Genomic DNA, 22779 nt, shown 5'->3' on the forward strand with positions numbered 1-22779 from the left:
ACATTGGGGAATGAGGGCTGTTTTGCATATGGGATTTTCAGCCGCTGTAGTTCTTTGGATATGGTGGGAGATGGTTGAGCATCACTGTGGTATTTATCCCAGTTTATTCTGAGATTGTTATTATAGAGAAATTTCCCTATAAACCTCCCCCTCTCTCTGCTGGAATCAGTTGCACTTTGCTATTTCTGCTGGGCTGTAAGAATAGGCTCTGTGATGCTTGTGCTTGAACCAGGTAATTAGAACAGCGTGCACGAAACGGCTAATAGCTGCTAGCAGTCATTCATCCTTTTCTGAAAATTACCCATCCTTTAGGTCATTTGTATGTAGCGATTTGAACTGAATTTTGTGTGTCAAACCTCAATTTGTTTCCAAAGTAATGCCTGTAATTACCTGGACTTGAAACACAGTCATCCTAACTCCAGTAGGAAGGTTAACTGTTTATCTTCTAGTTTATTAAAGCAGATGGTTTATAAGACTTTTTTTTTTCTCTGTAAACTTTCCTGGAATGGTTCAATCAATCAGTGCCATTTTCACAGGATGTATAATCTTCCTCTGAAGAGGCTATGTAACACAGGAGAAATTCCTAACGCCATTTAGGCATAAGAGTTAACAAGGATGTTTGAAAGGATGTTTTCAAACACTTCTTCAAAGTGTTTTTAGTTTATTGTTTTTCATATTGCTCTTTGGGAAGTGTTTTTTTTTTAAAAAAAAAAAAAAAAAAAAAAAAGCTGAATCCCTGATGACAGTGGCATTTTTCATCCCTGTTTTCCTTTCTGTTTGGTAAGCATTTTGGGATGTTTTTTTCCCTTGTTCTTTCGGAGCTTAGTGAATCCTCATCCCCACCCCCCCACACACACCCACATTTAATGCTTAAAACGGGTTTTACTTGTTTTGTGTATTATTAATAGAAAAACCTGTGTAACCTTGTCCATCTTCTCTAAGATGTAGAAGAAAAGCAAAACAGCTGGGCTCCTTTTGTGAATAAAGGACCCTAATTCCATGGCTGTGACACTGTTAAACTTGTAGAAACAAGACTTGGTCTGCACAGGACTGGCCTCAGAACCTACATTTGCCTGCAGGATCCCAACATTGCCAACTTTTAATTAGTGGATTGTTTAAGATCTTCAAATTGCTGCTTTGATTTAGATTTACGCTTTGCTGAGGAAGACTTCCCCCAATGGACTGCACATCCGTTATGCTGCATAACAGTGACTTGCAACCTGGAGGTATGGAAATAGGTACGGCCAGAAGGCTGCTGTTGCTCTCATCTTCAGTAGCTTGCAAGCAATAACACAAAGGGTCAGATCATATAATGGATTTTTGAAACAAAAGGATTGTTTTCTTCTAAAGCTTTCCCTATGCTCTGTTGTACTTTATCTCCTTGTTAGAACATAGACAGAGTTATATGTTTTAGCCAATTTAGGTTGTGATTTACCAGCACTGAGATAGAAGAGTCACTTCATCATGACAAGAGATACTTCAAGCCCACATATATTTGCTATAAAAAATAAGTGGATTTCAAAAGAAGTGCAGTATCTTTCCTTTCCACCGGGGGGGACAGGAACATATTATTTTGTGATCAGTTTTTCCATTTCAAAGAAGCATCTAAATTTGGAAACGGGCAACATTTATCAGAAAGAAAAAGCATTAAAAGAAGTCCTGAACATTAGATATGAGGATATGAGCTCACCAGATAACATTTTTTAAAGAAACATTTGAAACTATTTTCATATTTTGGGATGCTTTCCAGATACTCTGGAATAGATAATCTGGCATTAATTGACTAAGAGCGAAAATGCATGTTGTTGTTGGCTTTAACTCAACATGTCTATTTTCTTCTTCTGGAAGGCAATAAGTAGGTATGATTTTTTTTTGTTGTTATTTATTAACTGAGAAGTTTGTTGTGTTTTGTTATGATTAAATGTAAGCAGTCAACTTTGATACTGAGGTCAGTCCATTTATATTTTGAATTTGATGAAAGGAAGATTTTGTTTTACTTTATGTTAGTTTTTCAGAAGTCCCATGGTTGACTGTTTTGCCTTTTCTTTCCTTACCCTGAACAAAGAAAATAATGAAATGAAGTGTGTGATACAAAAGAAAAACAAATTGACAGCTGACCATTTTTAATTATAAAGCTTGTGGAATATCTATTTGGAATATGAACGATTGAATCAAAAATGACTTTCAGGGTTGGTTGTCTTTAATGACCCTTTTTGTTAGCCAGGTGAGCAGCTCCCAGCGCAGCTTGGGTGAAGCTGATGCGCCGGTGGCCTTCCATCCGTGGTGTGTCCTGCTCCCAGCTTTCCTGGGGGCAGGCTGACCTAGCTGGAGATGGAGGGGAAGGCAACAGGGGAAACTGCGCCTGCTCCCTGGCTCCTTTGAGAACATGGCAAAAAGTGGATGTTTTGAAGCTAAGGTGCAAAGACATGAGATTAGTTTCCAGCCAGCTTCTCACCTGTGTGCTTAGCTCTTGGCTGATAAATGTGACCCTTAGTACTTGATTTTGCTGTAGATTATTTCAGTCGCATGTTGCTCACGTAAACTGTAACTCTTACCAAGTTTTTGCACCCACAGCTGAGGACTGTCAGATTTTGAGTTCTGTCTTTCAAACTCTCCTCTGGTTATTCTGTATTAAAGGCTGATATGTATTACAGCAAGGGAACCTTGGATTCCAGAAAGCTTGGGAAGAATGTAAAGAAGCTCAGCCCTTAGGCCTCACTGTGCCATTCGTAGATGTGATAAACTGTGGTAAAACTAAATGTGATTAAACATTAAGTTTTCCTCTCACACACACATTTGTAAAGTAGCAAAAAGTCAGTAGAGTAAATGCAGAGTCAGATCTGCACAATCTTACATTCCAGGATGGTTGTGCGATTGCATTTTGAAGCTGGCTAGCTTTCCTGTCCTCCAAAGGGTTGGGTTAACTGTGAGGGAATGAGGCGGTGAAATGTTGTAGGGGAGGATGGAGAAATCTTTTTTAAATTGTGAGTTCTTAGATGGTGATAAAATAATGTAACCAAAGAAGGGAAGAAAGATGTGCTGCCTCGGAACAAACAGAGCAAAGCAAAATACATTTTTTTTTTCTGTAAAGCTTTGCCTCTCTTTTATATTTTAAAAAGATTTTTAGAACTGTATCTTCATTATACAAAGAGTATTAGGAAAAGAGTCTGCTAAAGGACTAATTTAGAGGATTTTTTGAGAGTTTTGGTAACAGAAGTTACTAAGGTGCCTTAAGAAGAAATGAGGGAAAGGGAAATAATGACGGGTTTATGGGTTGGAGCCAGAAAGGTTTAACGTACTCTAGAGGCCTTTTATCCCTTGCGAACATGTTGGTGATTCATAGTACAGGCAAATATTTGAGAATACTTGAACTATAAAATTGACTATAGACATAAAATGAGGCAAATGTTCATTTTAATTGGAACCACATAAATTGGACTGAAGGAATTAATTAAAAAATAATGGACATATGTTTTGAAAATTGAAGAGAGCTCTCTAGACATTGGAAAGGGCATGACAAGGCAACCTCCAAGATATCACCAGTACAGAAAAAGTTAATTGAAATGTTTCTTTTATTAAAGCAGTGTTGGCTCCTACGTGTCTTGTGAATGAAGTGTCCAAAGTAAATACACATGGTAATTAAATTCTGTTTCTATCAGTCCTGTTTTCAGGATCTCTCGTTCTTTATAAAAGCACCTCTGGAAGTTCGCTTCGTTCATCGTCTCTCTCAACTCGCTGCTGTTGCCACGTGCTTGTTTTGTGGATTTGCTTATCAGATTCTTCTGATCAAAGTGACTGTTTCTCTCCTGTGCAGGCCTCAGTTTTGACGCATCGTTCCTTGGTGAACTTCATTTGAAGTAGGATGTTTCGTATTTGTTTTGTTTCGTAGAGGAATGCAAGTACTGCAAGAATTCTAAGGGTGAAAATAGAGGTAGTTAGGGGGAATGGCCCAGCTGCAGTAGCTCTGTCGGTTGTGTGCTTTCTTAGTCAACTCGGGAAATTACATCTTTGTGTATTTTCCAGAGTTTTGTCTCATCTGCTTTGAAATGTTCATGTTACAGGCTTTCTACTTTTTGCTTTGAGAATAAGCTGTGTAGATCATAGCTTCTTAGATGTTTTCCCCAGTTACTTTTTTTTTTAACTCTCCCATATTTAATTCTGTTTTATCCCCACTGTTGTATTTCCCTCAGATCACGTTAAAGGATTAATCTCTGTATGTGGCACACGTTCTCTTAAAAATACCTGCAGCCATTTAGCTTTAAAGCTAATTCCTTAACCTTACATGGGTTCTTCTCTTCTCCTTGCAGCTGGCTCCCACAGTTTCTGCTGTTTCTCTCGGGAGCGGGTCGAGTTGTTGCTATTGCCATAGTCCATTTGGGCAGAAAGTTGTTGACGAATGCGACCTCTCCATGCAGATCAAGGAGCAGTCACTTTGTCTGGCAGAGTTTACTGGAAGTCCTTCCCCTCGCCTCGTGTTGCATTATTGCAGATTCAAGGGTATTTAAGAATCTGTATCACCACAGGCACTTGGGTAATAAATTACCTTTGCTCTCTAGTTGTCCTATTAGCTGCAGTGCCATAGCTAACCCCTCTTTGGTTTCAGTATTTTGCAATGCAGTAGTACCTTTATATAGCACTTGCTTACTGTACAGGCTCTGTCACGGAGTCAGTGGATGCCAGCTGCGTGCATGAGGGGTTCTCCAGCAGGAAACTTCAACTGTGACTTGCTAAAATGGGAGTTTATTCCTCCTAGCTCCAGTGCTTTGAATCCTGTGATGACACACACAGTCACAAGCAGTAATTTTTTTTAACCCTTTGTGAGTTTTATGAAATAATAGGATTTAAAATGAATTAAGGAAAACATGCTACTTGAAGAGAATAGGAAATGTGACACCAGGGGTTTTCAAACTCGGTTCAGAGGGGGTTTCAGTGACCTTGTTACTGGCTAGTGCCGAAATAGCTACAGAGAGCAGCTTGTTAGCGTGAGGCAGAGCAAGGAGGGTGCCCTCCAAGGATACATGGTTGGTTACCGTAAAACTCCTTTTGCATCAGAGCTTTGATGCAGTTAGTATTGCGCAGTTTGGAGAGCATGGGATCCTGTGCTGTGGAAATGACAGTTTTATTCTTGGCAGCCACATTGCGATATGTTATAAGCCTGGTTAATGGAGTTCCTGTAAATTCTTCTACTCACTTTTATACCAAGCAACACTACTCTTTTTAAGTATATAAATGTGCACTTGGTGGTGAGTTAATCTTGATTGTGAAGATCATCTTTAATAATTTTGAGCCTGTTGTCTTGCCAGCCCTTGTTTCGTGGTTACTCTTGAACGTTCTTGTTGCTTCCTGAAATGATAGCAAATCTGTCAGTCAAGCCTGGGACTTCCTGTGTAGCTCTGAGGTAAAGCAGTTTGGCATTGACAGGAGGAAAAGCACCAATTTTGCAATGTTGTTTATAAGCAAAACATTTCTGTCTTGAGAGCTAAGCTAGGACTCGCCTCAGAATCATCAGATTTAACACAAGCAAACTTGATAGTGTTAAATGACCTAATAGTTTTATAAATATGACAGTCCTATAGTATACCTTGATCCTAGTTCCTGAGTGATGAATGCATATAATCCCAGGGTATAGCTACCTCTTAAAATTGCACAATACTCTGTGGCCTGATAAGTTCTCACTGTCTGCTTACCCCTTTGCTGACCTGTCCCCCCCCCCACCCCTCTCTCTCTCTCTCTTTTTTTTTTCTCCTCCTTTTTCTATCGTTTTGGTTTTGAAATGATATATGAAATGTATTTAAAAACAACAACAACAACAAAACTCTAAGTATATGTAACCAGCAAATGACATAGTAGCTGTTTTGTGACCTTAGGCTCCTCTAATACCAGTTCTTGTTTAAATTCTGTAATGTGTGTAATGTGTGTAGGGAGGGTTCTCTACTTGCTTATTCTGCAAAGAGGCTAGTGAATCCTTTATCTGTATGTTGTTCGTTTTTTTTTTTTTTTTTTTTTTAATTGTCTTCTGCTCCCAAGTAGCATTTTGTTGGTGTTCTGTTATTGGGGCTATAGATTGCATTCAGATACTAAAAAAAAGTTTTTCTACGGTTTGGCTTGCTTCATTTTGCAAAATGAAGTGGCAACATGAGTGGCACTGGAAATGCCTTCCATAGGCTGTGAGCCAGAGAAGACCAGTGAACCTTCAAAACTTACAGTAATATTGGCCATGTCTGAAGTGTGTTTTCCAGGCACTTGAAGGGCTGGGGGTGAGGATGCAGTAGCTTAAACAGTTCACTACAGCAGTTTGTGTCACAATATATATTACTTTCCACCAAATACTTTCAAAGTGCAATTTCTTTTAGGCAGAAACTATTTTCTTATTAGACGAGAATAAGCTACAGTTCCTTTGCGTTCATTGTTGTGGTACCGTATTTGCTATACTACTATTAACACATTAATTTATGCTTTGTAAAAGGACAAGATGTTCTTGTAGGGAAAAACGTGCAGCCTGTACATGTAATGCTGTGCAAGAATCAAGCACCCTCCACATAACTTTTTTGCAAGTTCACTCTGTTAAGTTGTGGGAGCGGTGGGACAGAAGAATAAAGAAATGGTGCAATATCAAGTATCAAACAAACTAATTACCTTAAAGACTCCGTAATTTTCTCTTCTTAGTATGCTGATGTTTGCTCTGGCACATCATTTATTTGAATGCACTCATTGCTTATTAGTGATAACATCTGTTACAGATCAAAGAATAGGAAACATATGTAACCTTGACTCTTAAAACAAGCATAATGGATGGCTTAAATTTAGGCCCCCTTAAGAGTCTCATAAACTTTATTATTTACTTTACCAAAGCATGAGTGCAAACAAGAAAAAAAAAAAAAAAACTGACCAAATACAAAATCCATTAGTATTTTGACCTACCTGTCTTTTTCACTGTAAATTTTCACTGACTCCAGTGACAAAACTCATTTACCAGAAGCCTAAGGGTCCTTCCATGTTTGCAGCTCTAGGCCCCTTGCAATTAATACAAAGCTGAGGACATTATTAGAATAAGTACTGGAATTGGGACTGACTCATTTTTGTATTACAGAATCAGGAGTCCCTAAGGTGATGAAATGGGTGGGATGTCCTAGATGGATTTTTTTTTTCTTTTTTTTCTCCTTTTAGTCTTGGTGTAACAGATGGACTGAAGATACTTTGGGAGCTCGGTGACTGGAGCAGTACAGATGTTGGGCACGAGTTTGTTAGTCCTCTGCAGCAGACAGTTTCTGAGCTGTTGGGCACTTGTGATTTTTAAGGGTTAGAATCAGAAGCTGTAAAGGCAATGGCTTTCATTAGCAGTATTATTTTATGAGTTCAAAAGGACAAAAGATTATCATATAAAAAAATACTGACTTCTGAACTCTAGAAACATATGTGCTTGTCACAGTTTCTTGCTTTTCTTTTATCTAAGCTACATGAACTCAGAGTGTATTGAAAATATATTTATATCATGTCTATACCTTGTGTTGTTTGCAAATGAATCCACAGTAATGTAACAACATGCAGCCCTTCTCACTGTTAATGTCCCGTGCATGAGAGCTGAGCTCGGCCCGAGATGTTTCTGTCGCTGCTTCCCTGAGCGCAGCCCTGGGCACAAGGCAGAAGGGTTTTAGAACTAGAAAACTGTCAGTGTTGGTGCCCGATACCAGCAGTGCAGTAAAAAGTTGCTGGATGTATTTTAAGTGTTTTGCTGTTAGGTCTTTTCTTCTGCTCTTCCCCTATGCAAGAAGCAGTAGTTCTCATGTCTTAATTTGGTGCTGACTCCCTCTTGGAACAAGGTATCCTGCACTTGAAAAGTGACCAGAAGAGGGTGACAGAAGGGGTGCACTGTTGAGCCAGGAAGGAAGAACATGCTTTTGACAGCAGGAGAAGGACCATAATCCTTTTTCATTAAAACTTTGTAACATATAAAGCTTTTCTGCAAAATGTTAAAATACAGCATTATATTAGCTAGAAGAGCACGGCTAATTTGATGGATTTTGGAGGCAGTTCTTGTAGCATCATGGCACTGATTTTGTGATTCAGTGAAAGCCACAGTATCGACAGAACAAAAAATAAATAAATAGGAGGCATTTTGCACGTCTATTAACTTTTAAAAAACGGAAGTTATAAATTTCTTGTCCTATCTTTCGTTTTCTTGATGATTTTTAATTAATTTTGTTAGAGACTATTAATGGATGTTATTATTTTGTGCATAAAATGAGGTTCTGATTTAAAATAAAATGAGATTTCTGATTTTTCCTTAAAAACTTGACAAGATCTTGCCTGTGTCGTGTATGTATGGTGTATGTTACCTGTTAAGGAGTTTAGGCTTAGCTGCCTGAATTTAGGCACCGCACTCCTGCAGTTGCTGCCCCCTTCTATTGCGTTTGAGGGAGAGCAAGGTCATCTGCAAGGTACTTGTGTTAATTGGAATTAATTAAGAGTCCATTAGAGGAAGCCAAGTGCAGTCCACTCGTATGTGGCTGGCACATAATGTAGCTAGTCGGGGCTGTCCTTAGTATGTGTATTTGCATCAGGAAAATACTGGGCTACAAGCTATAAAGTGATAACTCGCATATGTAAGTTATGATACAGAGGCGGTCCCATGCTGGGGTTGAGATGGCATTACTGAGGCAGCGTGCAGTGCCTGCAGGGTGTAGCTGCAGCTGTATTTGCTGTGTGCTGTATCCTGCTGCGCTGCAGACATCCAGCTGGACTGACTTGGTTTCGTTGTGTCGCTGGCTTGGTGCTAATATATGTTTTCAGAGATGAGAACTCTTCTTATGCTGTGCAATCTTAGTGGCAAACTCAGCTTTTTTTGATGTTGTTTTATGTTTGAAAGCTGGGCTTGGAGCTGGTGATGGATTTAGCACTGCACATGAGTCATGTGGGTGCTTTTAGAAGGTGGAGTTCTTTAAAACGTGTGTTCATCTAAATTTCAGTGCTATTTACTCATTCATCTCCATCCCCCCTCCCCGCTTTTTTTTTTCCTTCCCAGGAGAAGCAAAAGACCCTCAAAGCAGAATAATTTAGGGTTCTGTTTATTTAATATTGCACATATGCAGGCAATTTGCCTCTGACAATGCAGTGGATTAGTGAAATATCTGGATGTTACCAGAAGTGTGGAACCCTCATGTCTATGTCCGTCTCCAGTTTTCCAGGCTCTGCTGTTGCAATGTGTTCACCAGTGGTAACAAAGAGGTGAAACATCACATTGGGCTGGTAGATATTTAGCTCTATTTTAAATGGAATCAGCTTCTTGGAAGACAGGACATGCAGGAATTCTTGCAGAAATGTAAAACAGACTGACTTGCTAGAGAAGGGAAGTATAATAAATTTAAAAGCTTCTGTGTTGCTCTCAGGAGCAGAGTTTTGGGGGGAAATCCAGAAAACTATTTCACACTTTGGAGAGGAGCAGTTTCAGCATTTTACTTAACTACTCTTGTCTGCAGTGGAAAAGTGTTGGGGAGGGGACAGCAGATGCTCGGGTCTGCATAACTGAGCAGTTTGGGACTTTTTTGGAAGTTAATTGATTTACCAGCTGAGTGAAAACCAGTTCTGAATACGTGACAACCTGGAGGCATGAAAGCTAATAGCGTTTAACTGCAAAAGAGGATTTTGCTGCTGCGTGGCAGCTCTAGCCTATTTCATTAGCGAGCTATTTTGGAAATGCTGTTGCTGAATGATGTCAGCCTTTTGTGCTCTGTTTTGAGTGGGGAAATTTATCAATAGGGTAAAAGTGATTAGCTTTTAAGAAAAAAAAAACGCTGGTCGATGTACATGGTAGGCAAATAGCTTTGGGAGATAAAGTGCAGCACTAGTGTTTGCTGTACTGTTATTTTAAGGACTGTTGGGACTTCTGTTATATAGGCTTTCTCAAATATATTTAAAATTTGTTTGTAAGTCCGTCTTTTTGTGGATGATGCTTTAGCAGCTCATGCAACAAAATATTCTTATCAATCTAGGAAAAAGAAATACCCCATCTGAGAAAATTTTTAACTTGCTGGATTTTAATATGTTTCATAGCATCTATTACTTCTCTGTAACTTTACACTGTCTTTTTAATGGATTTTATAGATTGCTCCTGGTGCATAATATGGAGTATAACCATTATTTTGCTCTGCTCCTCAAGCACAGAGATGCTCTCATCTCTAATACACTGTACAGGGTCGCTTTTGTGCATGCCTGGGGTGCAAAATAGGCAGCTGTGTTCACTTCCTAGCAGCTCTGGGGCGGGAGGAGCATCGATGCTCAGCCAGAAATCTGAGGGATGTGACAAATGTTATTGCCAGCAGGCATTGGCTTATATGTTGCAAAAATATTTCTTTTTTTATTTTTTTCTTAATCTTTTTTTCTTTTTTTTTTTTTTTTTTGCAAAGGGATAGGAGTGCTTGAGTATTTCTGTTCTGTGTGCATGTGGGGAGAAAAAACATGAGACAGTGGGGGCATAGAATGACAACAAAAAAAATGGAAGTTAAAAATTACATTTTGCAAACACAAAAAAGTTTCTGTTTTTTATTATTTTTAATAAAGATGTAAATGAGGTAGAGAATTTTCCTTTCAAAGAACTTTCTGTACAGTTAGACGAAAAGCAGACATACTGCAGCGGCTCAGCTTTGCAAATCTTGTAGAGTTTTAAAGAGGCTTTGAAGCTGCTAAAAGCCACAGTTTCAAATACAAATCATAGATATATGTATTAAATACACCTCTCCAGCTGATGCTTGGGTCTTTGGCTGAACATCTAAGGGCATCAGAAATGTCAAAGAGCAGGTTGGTTGTATATTAAAGGAAATATTGTAGAGACGATTGATTTTTCCGTTCAGGAAGCTGCTTTTATTGGAACTGAACATCTCTAACATTTCCCAGTGTGGTTACTACTAGGCCTGGCATAACTGAAGTTGCCAGTGCAGATAGAGCTTCAAGTAGGCCCTTGCAGACGTTTTTCTCGTTATTCCACATACACCTGCTTGAGCAGGAGCAGGCCATAGAGTGTGTGTAACCATACTGCCCTCAAGTCACCTCTGTCTGCACTAGCTTTGCCCTCACTGCGCCCTTCTGGTAGGATTTTATATAACAGCAGTGACAAGACTGGTTTTTAGAGAAGCATTAACTTACTCTGTAGTTGCATTACATGTTTGGTTCTTACCTCACCAGATGCTTGAACTTTTCTGCTTTTGTACTTGCTTTGTGTGAACAATTTTTAAACCAGTTCTACGGGCTACGTGCTGATCTACACAGCAGTAAGTTGGGAGGCTCTTCAGTTACAGCTGTAGGAACAAGACTGAGTTCAGTTGTTGCTGCTTAACAACCAGTAAGCTTTCAAATACTTCAATTCTGAAGTGAAGAAGCTGAAGGCTACTCTAGCTTTGTGCTGCACCAGGTGTAGAAATGATCAGCACTACCTTGGGGGGATTTTGGTTGTTCTGTTTCTTGCGTAAAGTTAAGCTGAGGTTTGACTGAGCAAGTGGCATGACGTGTGAAATCTTGTTTTTGGCAGATTTCCAGAAGAAGCAGCCAGAGGATGACTCTTCTCCCAGCACAAGCAGCAGCCAGACAGACTTGTTCTCTGGAGAAATGAACAGTGACAACAGCAATACCTCTCTAACCACGCAGGCCGCTAACCCCAACCAGCAACTTTTGACAGACCTGAATGTAACTTCACCCAGCAAAGAGGAATGTAAGTGCCCGGCTCCTGCGCGAGAGCGACGCAGGGGCAGGCGGTCGGCCTCCTTCTCGGCCTCCTGTTTAACTGACTCCTCTTGGAAGTAGATGGTGGGGAGAAGGAGGGATAAGTAGAAGTTATTCAGAAAATAGAAACTGGTGGTTTTAACTAAGGAGCAAATTAAAGGAGGTCAAAGGAGTTTCTAACCAACTCTGTCGCTCTTTGAGCTCAGTATGCAATTTAGTTTCTAATTTGGAGCAGTTTTTCTCATTTTATGAAATTCTCATATTGTAAATCTAAATACATAAATATGTGTGTGTATATATATGTCTGTGTTCTGTGTCTGAGATAAGCATCAGTATTTTTTAATTTGATTTTAAAATATTATATTTTAAATTATTGCAGTTTGAGACAGCAGTGACTGCAATACACTCATGTCTAGACTGCTGCTAGATCACTTGCATGAAGCTAAGCTTCATGTGGTGACCATCTCGTCTTTTGTGACTCTTTATTGAACTCAGGCTAAAATCCTCCTTAAAGGCAAGCTAAGCTGTTAAAATTTGGCAAGCATGTCATGTCATGAGAAGCAGTCATACTTTAAATTACTCTGTATCTTGATATGAGTTCCTGCTGCACATAATAAGGGCTTTAAAGGTTGCTTTCTGACAGCCTAAGCTCAAATGTGAAACTTGCATTTTCATTTTCCTCAAACCTACAGCTCTGCTTGTCTTAGAAGGTGCTCCGTAGAAAGAGTAGCTCTTGGGCTGAGTTCACTTGCAGTTAGTGGCTGGCAGATAGCCACACATACTACTATACTATACTACTATACTATACTATATATACTCCTCTTGGTAAGGAGTCTGTGGGAGTTGCTGAGGTTCTTGAGCACTGAGGCAGCTGCTGTAAGTAAGAATGCAGACAAAGTTCTCTGCTGTGTTGCCACGTTTGGTTTCAGTTGTGCTAACAAAGGCCATAGGATGGTTCTGAGGGGCTGCTCATCTGTTTACAGATAGGCAGACTAGCACGTATATTCTCTTTATTTATGCAGAGTTGCAGTAAACACCAAATACACTTTGGGATTGTGGCAGTTTATTGAGCAATAAAAAGTTTTTTTAAAAAAAAACACAAGTCTTTTGTATATATGTGTGTACATATGTGCAGATATGCGTGTGTATACATGCATATGCATACATGTATGCACATAATGTACACGCGGGAGCTAACAGGCACTTTGTGTTGCTGAAGCCTGGCTGTGTGGTCGCACGTCTTACACTGACACGTAACCTGCTGTGTGGCTTTTCTCTCCGTCCCGTGCACAGCTGCTGCTGGCCTCTGCTCCCCTCCTCCCGCCCAGCGCTCCGTCATGGCAATACCAGTGATGTGCAGCAAGAGCAGAGCTTTAAAACATCCTGCCTAAAGAATTCAGCAATTCATAGGGCTTTTACTACATATGTGGGCCTTCACGGGGCAGGGGGCTTCAATCCCCTCTGCTTGCTTTTTGGCTAAGACCTACCACTTGTGGTTGCAGGATGCTTCTCCTGTGTTACTGGGTCTAGTTACAGAAAATGTTTTCAATGAAGAATTAACCGCTGCTGAAGCGAAGTGTTTCAGTTGTGTCCAACAAGGGCTTGGGGCTGAGTGAGAAGGTGATTACAGGGGAAAAAGCATGGATGGAAATTAAATTACGTGTCCTTCATGCAGGATTGCTGTGCGCTTGTGAATGTACACTCGCTGTGATGGAGATTAGGCAGCACAGCCTGCAGAGCATTGGCAAATACTAAACCTAAAAAAACCTTTATGACTTGCTGCTGGGGTGATTTTAAGTGGAATACAGTGGAGAGTTTTATTTACACTTTGAGCTATTTCTCTCTTGTCTTGCTTCCCCACTACCTCTTTAATGAAGCTTAGTATCATTTATCAGGAATAATTGTACACAGATGGAGTAAATCCGATGGATAACGGCCTCACAGTGGAAGGTTCTCTCCCATAATGACGAATGTCTATACTTCAAATGTCTTTTTTAATTTTAACTTAAAGGTGTCTTTTTCTTGTAATATCTATTTATTTTGTAAGAAGTTCTATAAAGTGCAGGCTGCTCTCATTACAGCCCTATTCTTCAAGGGGTGGTGTTTTGCAGCACGATGTGAGGGCCAGTGCAATTGCAGTGGGATCATTAGGTCAATTCCCATCAAAGTGTGGAAAGATGGGAATATGGAGAAGGATTCTGTTTGAGAACTGCTGGTGCTTTCCATTGCTTTATCTTCCTTTTTAGGCTTGTGAGAAGAGTCTCATATCAAGGCTCTGAAATAGTTTTAATTTAGTCCATAGGATAAACAGGTTGGATAGAGTTGCAACAAGTGTTTTGCATAATAAAAAAAAAATCCCTTCGTCATGTTATGAAAACTGAAGAGAACATAAGAATCTAGCAGGGTGATTCATATGCAGCAGGCAAGGATGATCTCTGCTGCTTTGCTGCGGATTTGCTTTTCCATGGGAGGTGCATTTAAATTCCTGAGCGTCTTGTGTACACCATCAAATTGCAGTAACTTTTCATCTCCTGTCACGCTCAGTGCTGAGCAATCCCCGACTCGGATGTCAGTTTTGCTGATTATTCACTCTTTGTGCCTGTAGATGGAAAGCAGTTCCCAGCGTCACAGAAGCGTTCTGTCAAAACGCATTGAAAAGGGAATTATACCCAAAGGTAGTGACACAAGCTTGGAGGTTTATTTCGTTTTTATTTCCTTTTATTTTGTTTTGTTTGAGGAACTATTGTATTATCACCGATAAATTGCAACTTTTTTTTTTTTTGGAGGGGAAAATAAGACTTTTTAAAAAAAATATATGCTACTTGAGCTTCCTTTTTCTATCTGAAATCTTTAGTCCATGTAGTATCTGAAATATAATGAGCTTCTGGAGATGAATATATTAATATTGATATAGTGGTGAATTGGATCAACTTTTGTTGCTCTACTTCTTTATGTGCAGAAATTTTTTTCTATAATCAAGCTCTACATAATAAAAAAGGATGTGTTTTTTTTTTTTTTTTTTTTTTGTCTTCAATGTCTTCTCTTCATCCTAACAGTAATTACTTCAGTAGCAGTGACGGAATGAGCCTGTTGCTTTGGCAAGATTTCCTTTCTTCATCCAGCAAGGGATTTAAGGTTTAGTTTATTTTTGTTTTCCTTAGCAGGGAGAAGACAGGAATTTGACAAGGGCTCCCTGCTTCTCTTGTCCCCCACCTCCAACCTCCAGCACTCTTTAAAAATCTGCTTATTAAGTAGGGATTTTGGATTTTCTTCAAGAAAAGGTCACATTGCATATGAATTAATTTTGCTGGCTTTCCTGACTTTCATTGCTTTCCTTAGGGCTGTCACATTATTTTTCTGTCATTGTATGAATACTCTTAAAGCTGACACTGTGCAGGTTTAACGCCAACTCGGAGGTGTTGCCTGACAGAAGAAATGTCAGGGTGAACAACTCCAGCTCTGGCAGCTGCATCAGACTTGATATTTCACTAGTTCTTAGCTCCAGTCACCATGATTTCATTGTAATTATTTGCTCAAATCTTCCTGGCTTCCTTGAATTAACAAGAGTCGCAATGAAAAAGCACAAAAGGGATGTCTGATGCTTCTAGAATGGTTAAATGTTCCGTACTCCTACAGTGAGGACTGTTTAAGGGGTAGGAAAGGACCTGAGGACGTGCTGCGAGAGTCGGAAAGGGCTTGGGAGGTTGCAGCCCCGGCAGGAAGGTGACGCCAAGTGACCACATCTGCTGTGACGGCAACTCCGCGCGGACCTCGAGGTCTGCCAAGGTGGGGACCATTGGCTGTCAAGCTAAGCATTAAAAAAAATAGTTTATCTTGAATATGTAAATGCACAATCTTCAAGACAGCTTTACGGAGTGCTTTAAAATGTTGCTTGTGCTATTAAGCATTTGGATGTGCGGCAAGCACTAAAATTCCTTAATTATGAAACTATTTTGGTGAAGTTAAACTATGTGCATGCAAAGTAATGCATCTTGGACAGAGATGCACCAGGCTGCTGTAGAAGAGCCCTGGCAAAGAGGTGACAGATGACTCCTCTTTTTTTAAGGCCCCATTAGATGATTAAACTCTGAATTTCCTGGCTAGATACTTGTTAAAACATGACTGTGTAAAAAGATAGCCTCAGTGGCTATTAACCTAAAAAAGGTCTTTTTTTTTTTTTTTTTTTTCCTCCCCTGTGTTTAGTGGATTAAAAAAAATTGTATGTCAGTTTTGTCAACAAGCCCCTGTGAAGAATGCATAAATGTGCTTTTTTTGCTGAAGGACCATGTCTCAGACACGATGCACAGGCTTTCTGGTGATTTATAACTGCTTCACATTGTTTGAGTTCAGCCTGAGTTTGTCAGCAGAATCAGAACTTGGCAGCTTTCCTGTGCGTGCTGTGAAAATACTCAGCATTTTGCATTATTACTGTGGTCATCTTGATTGTGTTTTTTAAATGGGGACAGTGATTTTTAAAATGAAAATTGATTTTGGAGACTAAGAGATATTGTATACGCCTTTTTAAAAAATGTCCTGTCTTTGAGAGTGCACCTGTGTGTTGCAATATGAGCCACTTTTTTTCCTGTCTTTAATTCTTGCCAAAGGGAACTTTCAGTGAAAGACAAGGCAGAAAGAGAAATTTATGTGTATGCACTTTTTATAATTACCTGTGTAAACAAACCAAGGCGGCCATCTGTTTTTGTCTCTCTTGTCATAGATGGCTGTAGAAAATAATCTACATAGTCGCCAACCTGTTTTCTTCTCATACTGCTCCTTGGGTTTTTCACTGAACGAAAAGAATGCAGCTCAGCACAATTTTAATAGCTGCTACAACACTAGCCTGTTGCCTGGCCACAGGATTTAGTATTGCCATTAAACTTGTGCTCCTATATAAGTGATAAAGGTTCAGCTTAGGGGATAACATAATAATTTTAAGTTTCTTCATGAACTCCCAACAACAACACACGTTTTTTTTTTTCTTACACAGTTTTGTGAATCTTGTATTGAAGCTGAAGAGAACACACCACTAGTGTGCGATATGGACCTGGCTGTTTGATACACTGTCATCTTTGCATTTCTGAGCCACAAAGCAAGCACTAACTCTTCTTTGAGGCTTTTTTTTGTTGCACAAAAATAGTTTATTGCACAAATAGTTTCAGGTAAAAAACTGCATGGAGTTGTGGGATATTGCAGCTATCTCTTAGGAAATGCCAGTAGTCTTAGATGTCAGTATAGCACATAGAGGAAGTTGGTGCTTCGCCCCCGCCTTGAATTCAAATTTCTGTTAAAAGTGTCACCTTTGTCAATGTATAATGGCACAAAGATTCTTCTGTGTATTTCAGCCTAATCCCTACAGTCCCAATTTCTTATATAGAATGACCCTTGCATATTACACGTTTAAGCTGGAAAGATTTGGCGTGTAGATTGGTGAAATAATCATGTTTATTAAATCTTCTCACCTATGTTGCATGATAATTCAGAAGACCAGCAGAACAGCACCCGTGTTCCTTGCTGGTTCCTCTTCCCTTCACAGTGCAGGGCAAGCAGTGTGTTCTGGGGTCCTATTAACTGAAGTGAAAGGATCCCAAGGAACATGAAGCAGAAGCAGTGTCGGATGAGAAAAGTGTTGGCAAGAGCTGCACGTGTCCTTAGGGCCTGCAGAAAGTGACTTAACAATGTGACTTAACAACGGGTTTTCAAAGTACAATTTGGAGCTGCAAAGCTCCCCAGCTCCCATTTCTTTCTTCCAAAAAGGCTTGTAGATAAAGCTCCACAAAAGTAAGTAATGGTGGATTTGTAGAACTGGATTTTAAAACGGGTGTGTTTGTGTGCCATGTAATCCTCTTACCTGTTTAGCAGGGATGCAACTGAAATCATCCTGCATTTGCTGCAGAAGGCATAAACTAAGTAGTTCTTAAGTATAGAAGGGTTGGGGTTTTTTTCTTTCTGTAAGGAAAGTGTATTCTGTCTGCATAGACAGAAATTAGAGACTTAGATTACCTTTTGTTTATGTATTTGGGCTCGTAATCAATGACTGTTTTCAAACTCAATTGGGTGGATTAATTAAATTGTGTCTCTACCAATTGAGCAAATGCACAGCTAGATGAGTGGTTTGGATGGGTCTAGAGAAGTGTTCCCTCCCGCATGGCAAATAGCCCTAACGCTCTCCCTGTCCTGCACATCCAGCTCTTACCTGACCACCTTCCGGCAGCTGCTGCATGTGGGGAGTTTGGGGGCTCTTCTGGGGGAGGAACTGCCGTGGTACTGAAAGCTCAAAGCAGTGCTCAAAAGTCTCATATCCCGTCAACAGAGATTAGTGAGCTTCAGGCTGCTTTAACTCCTTCCCCCCGCCTCCCCACCCCCCCATCATATTCTTGTTTATTCACTCTCTGGTTCGCAGTTTCGGTGCAAGTATCTGTGCCATGTATAATTATTTTCACGTATTACCACACCATTAGGTGCTGCATTCTTTTATAAAATGGGTTTTGGCCCAATCTGCATCCCCTGTTCTGGTCAGTAACCGCTTCCCAGTGCACCTCAAATCCACCGGACGGGAATATTTTGTGGTCAAACTCAATGTTCAGAATAACATGTTAGTAATAAGCCACCTTTGTGCCTAGCCAAGAAAACGCAGCAATCTGCTGTGACTGACTTTTTTTTCCATGCAAAAAATGTATCCAAGCTGTAGCCCTGTTTCAGATGATATAAAGGTTTCTGTGTTGGCTGATAATTATACCAAAAGATTCAACATAAAGACTTCGATGTGCAACTGTCCAGCCAAGCCCTTGTTACCCAGCACTGTTATGCATGGCCCTTCCTAATGCAGGAGCAAGACAAAAACCAGCAGAATGAAGTGCTGCAAAGGGCCTGCAGCCTTCACTGGGCTTAGGCACCGCGCTGCGCTCGCATACAAATCCCCAGCTGTTTCTTGCTGAATTTCTAGCCCCGTGCTGGGCGAAGGGAGGCTCTGTAAAGGTAAAGCACAATGAGGGGAGACTAAAAAAAGGAACTTTGGTAACACGGTGAGGTGAAGAATACATACCAGTCTGTAGTATGTGCATAACAAGCAAAGATCCTGCATTTAATTGAATTGAGAGCATCAACTAGTGTAAATAGTAAAACTGCAATCTAATGGCAAGGATTAGTTTTATTTGATAATCCACAGTGCTAATGCTTGTCAGTGATATTTCAATGAAAACTGGAGGAATGACACAAAAACTATTTGAAGAATAGATGCTAGTGCTACTACTGTAAATCAATCTGATGTTTTCTTTTTCATAGTGTAGCCTAGTAAAATGAAAAATACAAAAAATTATTTGACCTTGACCATTTCTCACTGTTACGAAGTGGTGGGTAGTTGCCGATGCCATCAGGCTTGGGATGAGCATCACAACCAGGATTAGTCAGGATGCCTGAGAAAACAGAAAATTGAAAGTTTTTCAATCCTTTTCTGGAAATCTGCAAGTGTGAGTGTTTTGCTCCCAAGTGCATTTCATTTAAATCAAGTGCATTGAAGCACCTTTCTCCCTTCTGCTCCCAATACGAAAGTTTTTTGTAGTACTACAGTGCTGTGAGGTTTATAGCGTAGATGAAGCTACCCAAGACCTGCTCCTTACAGAAAAAAATGGAAACAGAAGAACGGCTTGAGGATGGGAGCAACTCTGAGAGAAGCAAGGGGCAATAAATGGCTTTACTACCAACCCAGGTTGGAAAAATCTTTGAAAAGGGGGGAAAACCGACAGCTGTGGCCATGGTGCTGGTTTTCCAGCTATGCTAATGCTGGATAAATAGTGAGAAACAGGATTTCTCAGGGGCTTGTTTGGAGGGTAGGGGAGGCTTATGTTAAGCTCATCCTGTCATCACACTAAGCTCTGCTGTGTTGCCAACACTACTGCATTACCAGCAGTCCAGGGCAAACTTGATTATTGATACTCCAATAGCCAAATTCTGCTAGCCCTAACCTAATTTCAGGCTCTCTGGCATTATCCGATTTATAATATCCAATTATCAAGGCTATGATGCATGATTACTGCTGGTAATGCTGCTGTCGGTTTGTCTTGGCTTCGTTATATGGGTTTTATTTATTTATTTACTTATTACTGCAAGTCACTGAGTGCACAGCGTTGGGCTTAACGAGATCTCTGGGGACCTCCTCAGTGATGATGCATGTGGAGACGCTGCGAAGGCAGAGAGCAGCCTGCTACCAAGCAGGTACCACGTCAGGGGAAAGAGCCCAGAGCCCCACAACAGGACTTAGCCACGAGAACGGCTCGTTGGAGTACGCTTTTACCGCATTTTAAAAACACAGAACAAGATAAGAGGCAAAATCATTATATTGCTGATACGGTTTTCGTTGAAGCCTGAGAAGTGATTTCCTCCAGTGTGTTATTTGTGGGTTAATTAAGTAAGCTTCTAGCTTTGTTCCAGCATGAATCACACCTTTTTTAATACTGGAAACATTACAATTACAATGTGCATTTTCCAAAAAAAAAGTGTCTTTTAAAATGTTTATGAAGTATAACGTAACCTGTCTCTCCCCTCCGACTTCTCACCTAGTTTCTGAGCGCAAGACGTGTTCAGATTTCACGGGAAGGAAACACTGAAACTGGTGGCTGCTGCTGTGCCTTCTTTCCCAAGACATGAGCGATCCTCAGTGTTTCTGTATTCCTAAGTATAAACTTGATGGGTTGTAAATGCTAAATACTGGTTGATACTGCGAGACTTAGGATGTTCTCTGTTTCCAGGTGGGCCATGCACAGGCACAGCTCATGCCTCCCTAACGGCAACCAAAAGATCCTGCGACTCAGGTACGTGTGTTCTGCAGGGGATGAGCAAGGGATTTTGCGTAACGTGTGGCTGTAGGGTTATGGTTAACAGCCCAGGGGAGTAACTACCACCAGAAAGCTCTCAGGAGTGCACAAATACATGCACACACACACATGCACATACACTATATGTGCATATGTAGAGGGTGCCTATGGGAGGAGAACGGCAGATAACCTTATCCCAGTTCTGTTAAACATGGTTCCCTAAATGTACTGCATTTCCAGGTGATGTTTGTAAACATAAGAAATACGGAAGTAATCAGTTTAAGTGCAGTGATTGCTGTGCTCCCTTGGAAAGTCGCTGCTGGGAGGCAGAGTATGAAGTAGGAAAGCATTTGGAGCAGGGCTGACTTTCGTTGATTTGAAGACACAGGGCAGACATCTGATGTTTGCATTAATTGGCAAAATTAAATCTGATTTAGATCCTTTCCAAGACCTTACCCCTCTGTGGAGGGTGTGGGGGGCTGGTTTCTCATGGGGCAGATGCGAGTGGTAACGCATTGGCCTGCTGCCCGGCTGAGGGTGCCGCCCGTGCAGCGGGTCTGGGGCAGGGAGTGCTTCTAAGTTTGGTGCTATAAGGTACTGGGTCCAACTTCTCCAGAGTGCGGGGAATGCGGATTTTCTTCTTTCTGCAGGCATGGAGGTTGGCCTGTGCAGGAAGGAAGCTGCTTGACTCATGGTATTGCCAGATTGTGTTCATATGTTATCTGTTGCAATGTTTAACTCAAATTTTGATAGAGGGTTACTAAAAAGATTTTTTTTATTATGTTATAAATACTGAAAATGAAGACTAGTATATGATTTTTTTTTTTAAATAGGATTGTGATTAGCAAAAAAGCAAGTAGGTTTGCTATTTGCGCTGCCATATGGGAATAGCAAAAGCTGCTTAGATCAAAGCAGCTGAAGCTGCTGGAAATGGTCCACTGAATCACTGGGTAGTTTTCCTCAGTACTTCTTATTTCCAGTTTATACTAATGTTTGATGCCTGCATGCTTAGTAGGTTCATTTGGTGTATTTAACAGCAAAATAGAGATCATAATCCAGTCATCTTCAGTCAGCTAAACCAAGTGGTTTTGCAATGCTTTATTGTCCTTTACCTGGCAAGCCCGGAGATGAACCTTCTTTTTCAAATGCAAACCTTGAGTGCTATTTTAAAAAGAAAGTTTTCAGAGACTGCGTTTGGAAATTTAGGTAAATATGGGAACTGAAAATAAAACATTGGTTACAACATATTGGCTAGAAATAATATTTAGGGACGAGCTCTTTAGACGGAAGCCGCAGACTGTGTCGCTGACTTTCACGTTACCTAAACTTCAGCCTGGAAAGTTATTTAAGGGAATACAGGCAGCATTGGTCAACGCTATGCGTCGTGTGTCAGCCTCTTTCCTATAGGAGTGCTACATTATATCTTATCTGAAGAGTTTTGAAGGAAGAATGTTTTGGCGTGAGCTCAACTGTGGTATCAGCATTTGAAACAGAAAATAAGGAGTTTGACCAAGTTATGTTGCAGGCGGGTTCCTTCTGAAGAACGTTCAGGAAGACACAAACCTCATTTAGTCTTATTATATAGCATTTAATGTATTGAAGAAAGATCAAAAGACAGCGGAAAGTAAGTTCTTTGCGGGGGAGAAAAAAGTTTCGACCTCATGTGCTTGTCAACTTGCACGCAGGAGGAGTTCTTCAGACAAAAAAAAATAATTGTGATGCCAAATGGTGCCCTCCCCTTTGCCGCGATCATTGCTGTGTTTGAGAGAGTGTTTGTATGCCAGCATGTGCCCCCAGGACAAGGATAGGAGCGCGAAGATGAGTTAAAGCCTTGGATTAGGTAGCTTGTATGATGCTTGAGAGGCTTTTTAGTCTGAAGAGTTTGTAGGAGGAAAGATGGGGCCATGGCCTGGGGTGTAGTTTGGCTGTGTTTTGGTTTGTGTTTGAATGGGCAGGAAGCGATGCTGGGATCGATGGCAGATGTTAGTGCTGGGAGGCTTGTTCTGCTCCGCAGCTACCAAGGGAGCTGCAGCCACATCCCACATACACGGGGTGCAGTGCTAATAGGATATGTGTCGTCTTTCTGTGCTCTACAGCGTGCAGATGATTAAATATGCAATTCAAAGCAGGCAGATTTAAAAATATTTTTGTGTAGCCGAAAGAATCCTGGAAACAAATCGGTAGAAGCATTTAAGTGCCCTCAGATAGTTTTTAATTGTGCTTCAAAGTGTGTAGTCAATACAGGAAGAGAAAAAGG

General features: G+C 40.5%; 1 protein-coding gene across 3 annotated transcripts in view; it reads left to right on the forward strand.

Moving 5' to 3' along the window:
- The window catches only part of ZFAND3 (zinc finger AN1-type containing 3), a 118968-nt gene that overhangs the window by 71941 nt on the left and 24248 nt on the right, over window positions 1-22779 (forward strand). For 2 of the 3 annotated variants that reach the window (XM_088524264.1, XM_088524266.1), the window contains 2 exons: window positions 11522-11701; window positions 20457-20519. In XM_088524264.1, the coding sequence (XP_088380390.1) occupies window positions 11522-11701; window positions 20457-20519 (243 nt within the window). The remainder of the gene's footprint in view (window positions 1-11521; window positions 11702-20456; window positions 20520-22779) is intronic. The other variant, XM_088524265.1, reaches the window with a different exon arrangement.

The sequence above is a fragment of the Tinamus guttatus genome, unplaced genomic scaffold (genome assembly GCF_059628265.1).
Source record: "Tinamus guttatus ecotype Peru unplaced genomic scaffold, ASM5962826v1 Tinamus_guttatus_pri_ptg000208l, whole genome shotgun sequence".
Lineage (NCBI taxonomy): Eukaryota > Metazoa > Chordata > Aves > Tinamiformes > Tinamidae > Tinamus > Tinamus guttatus.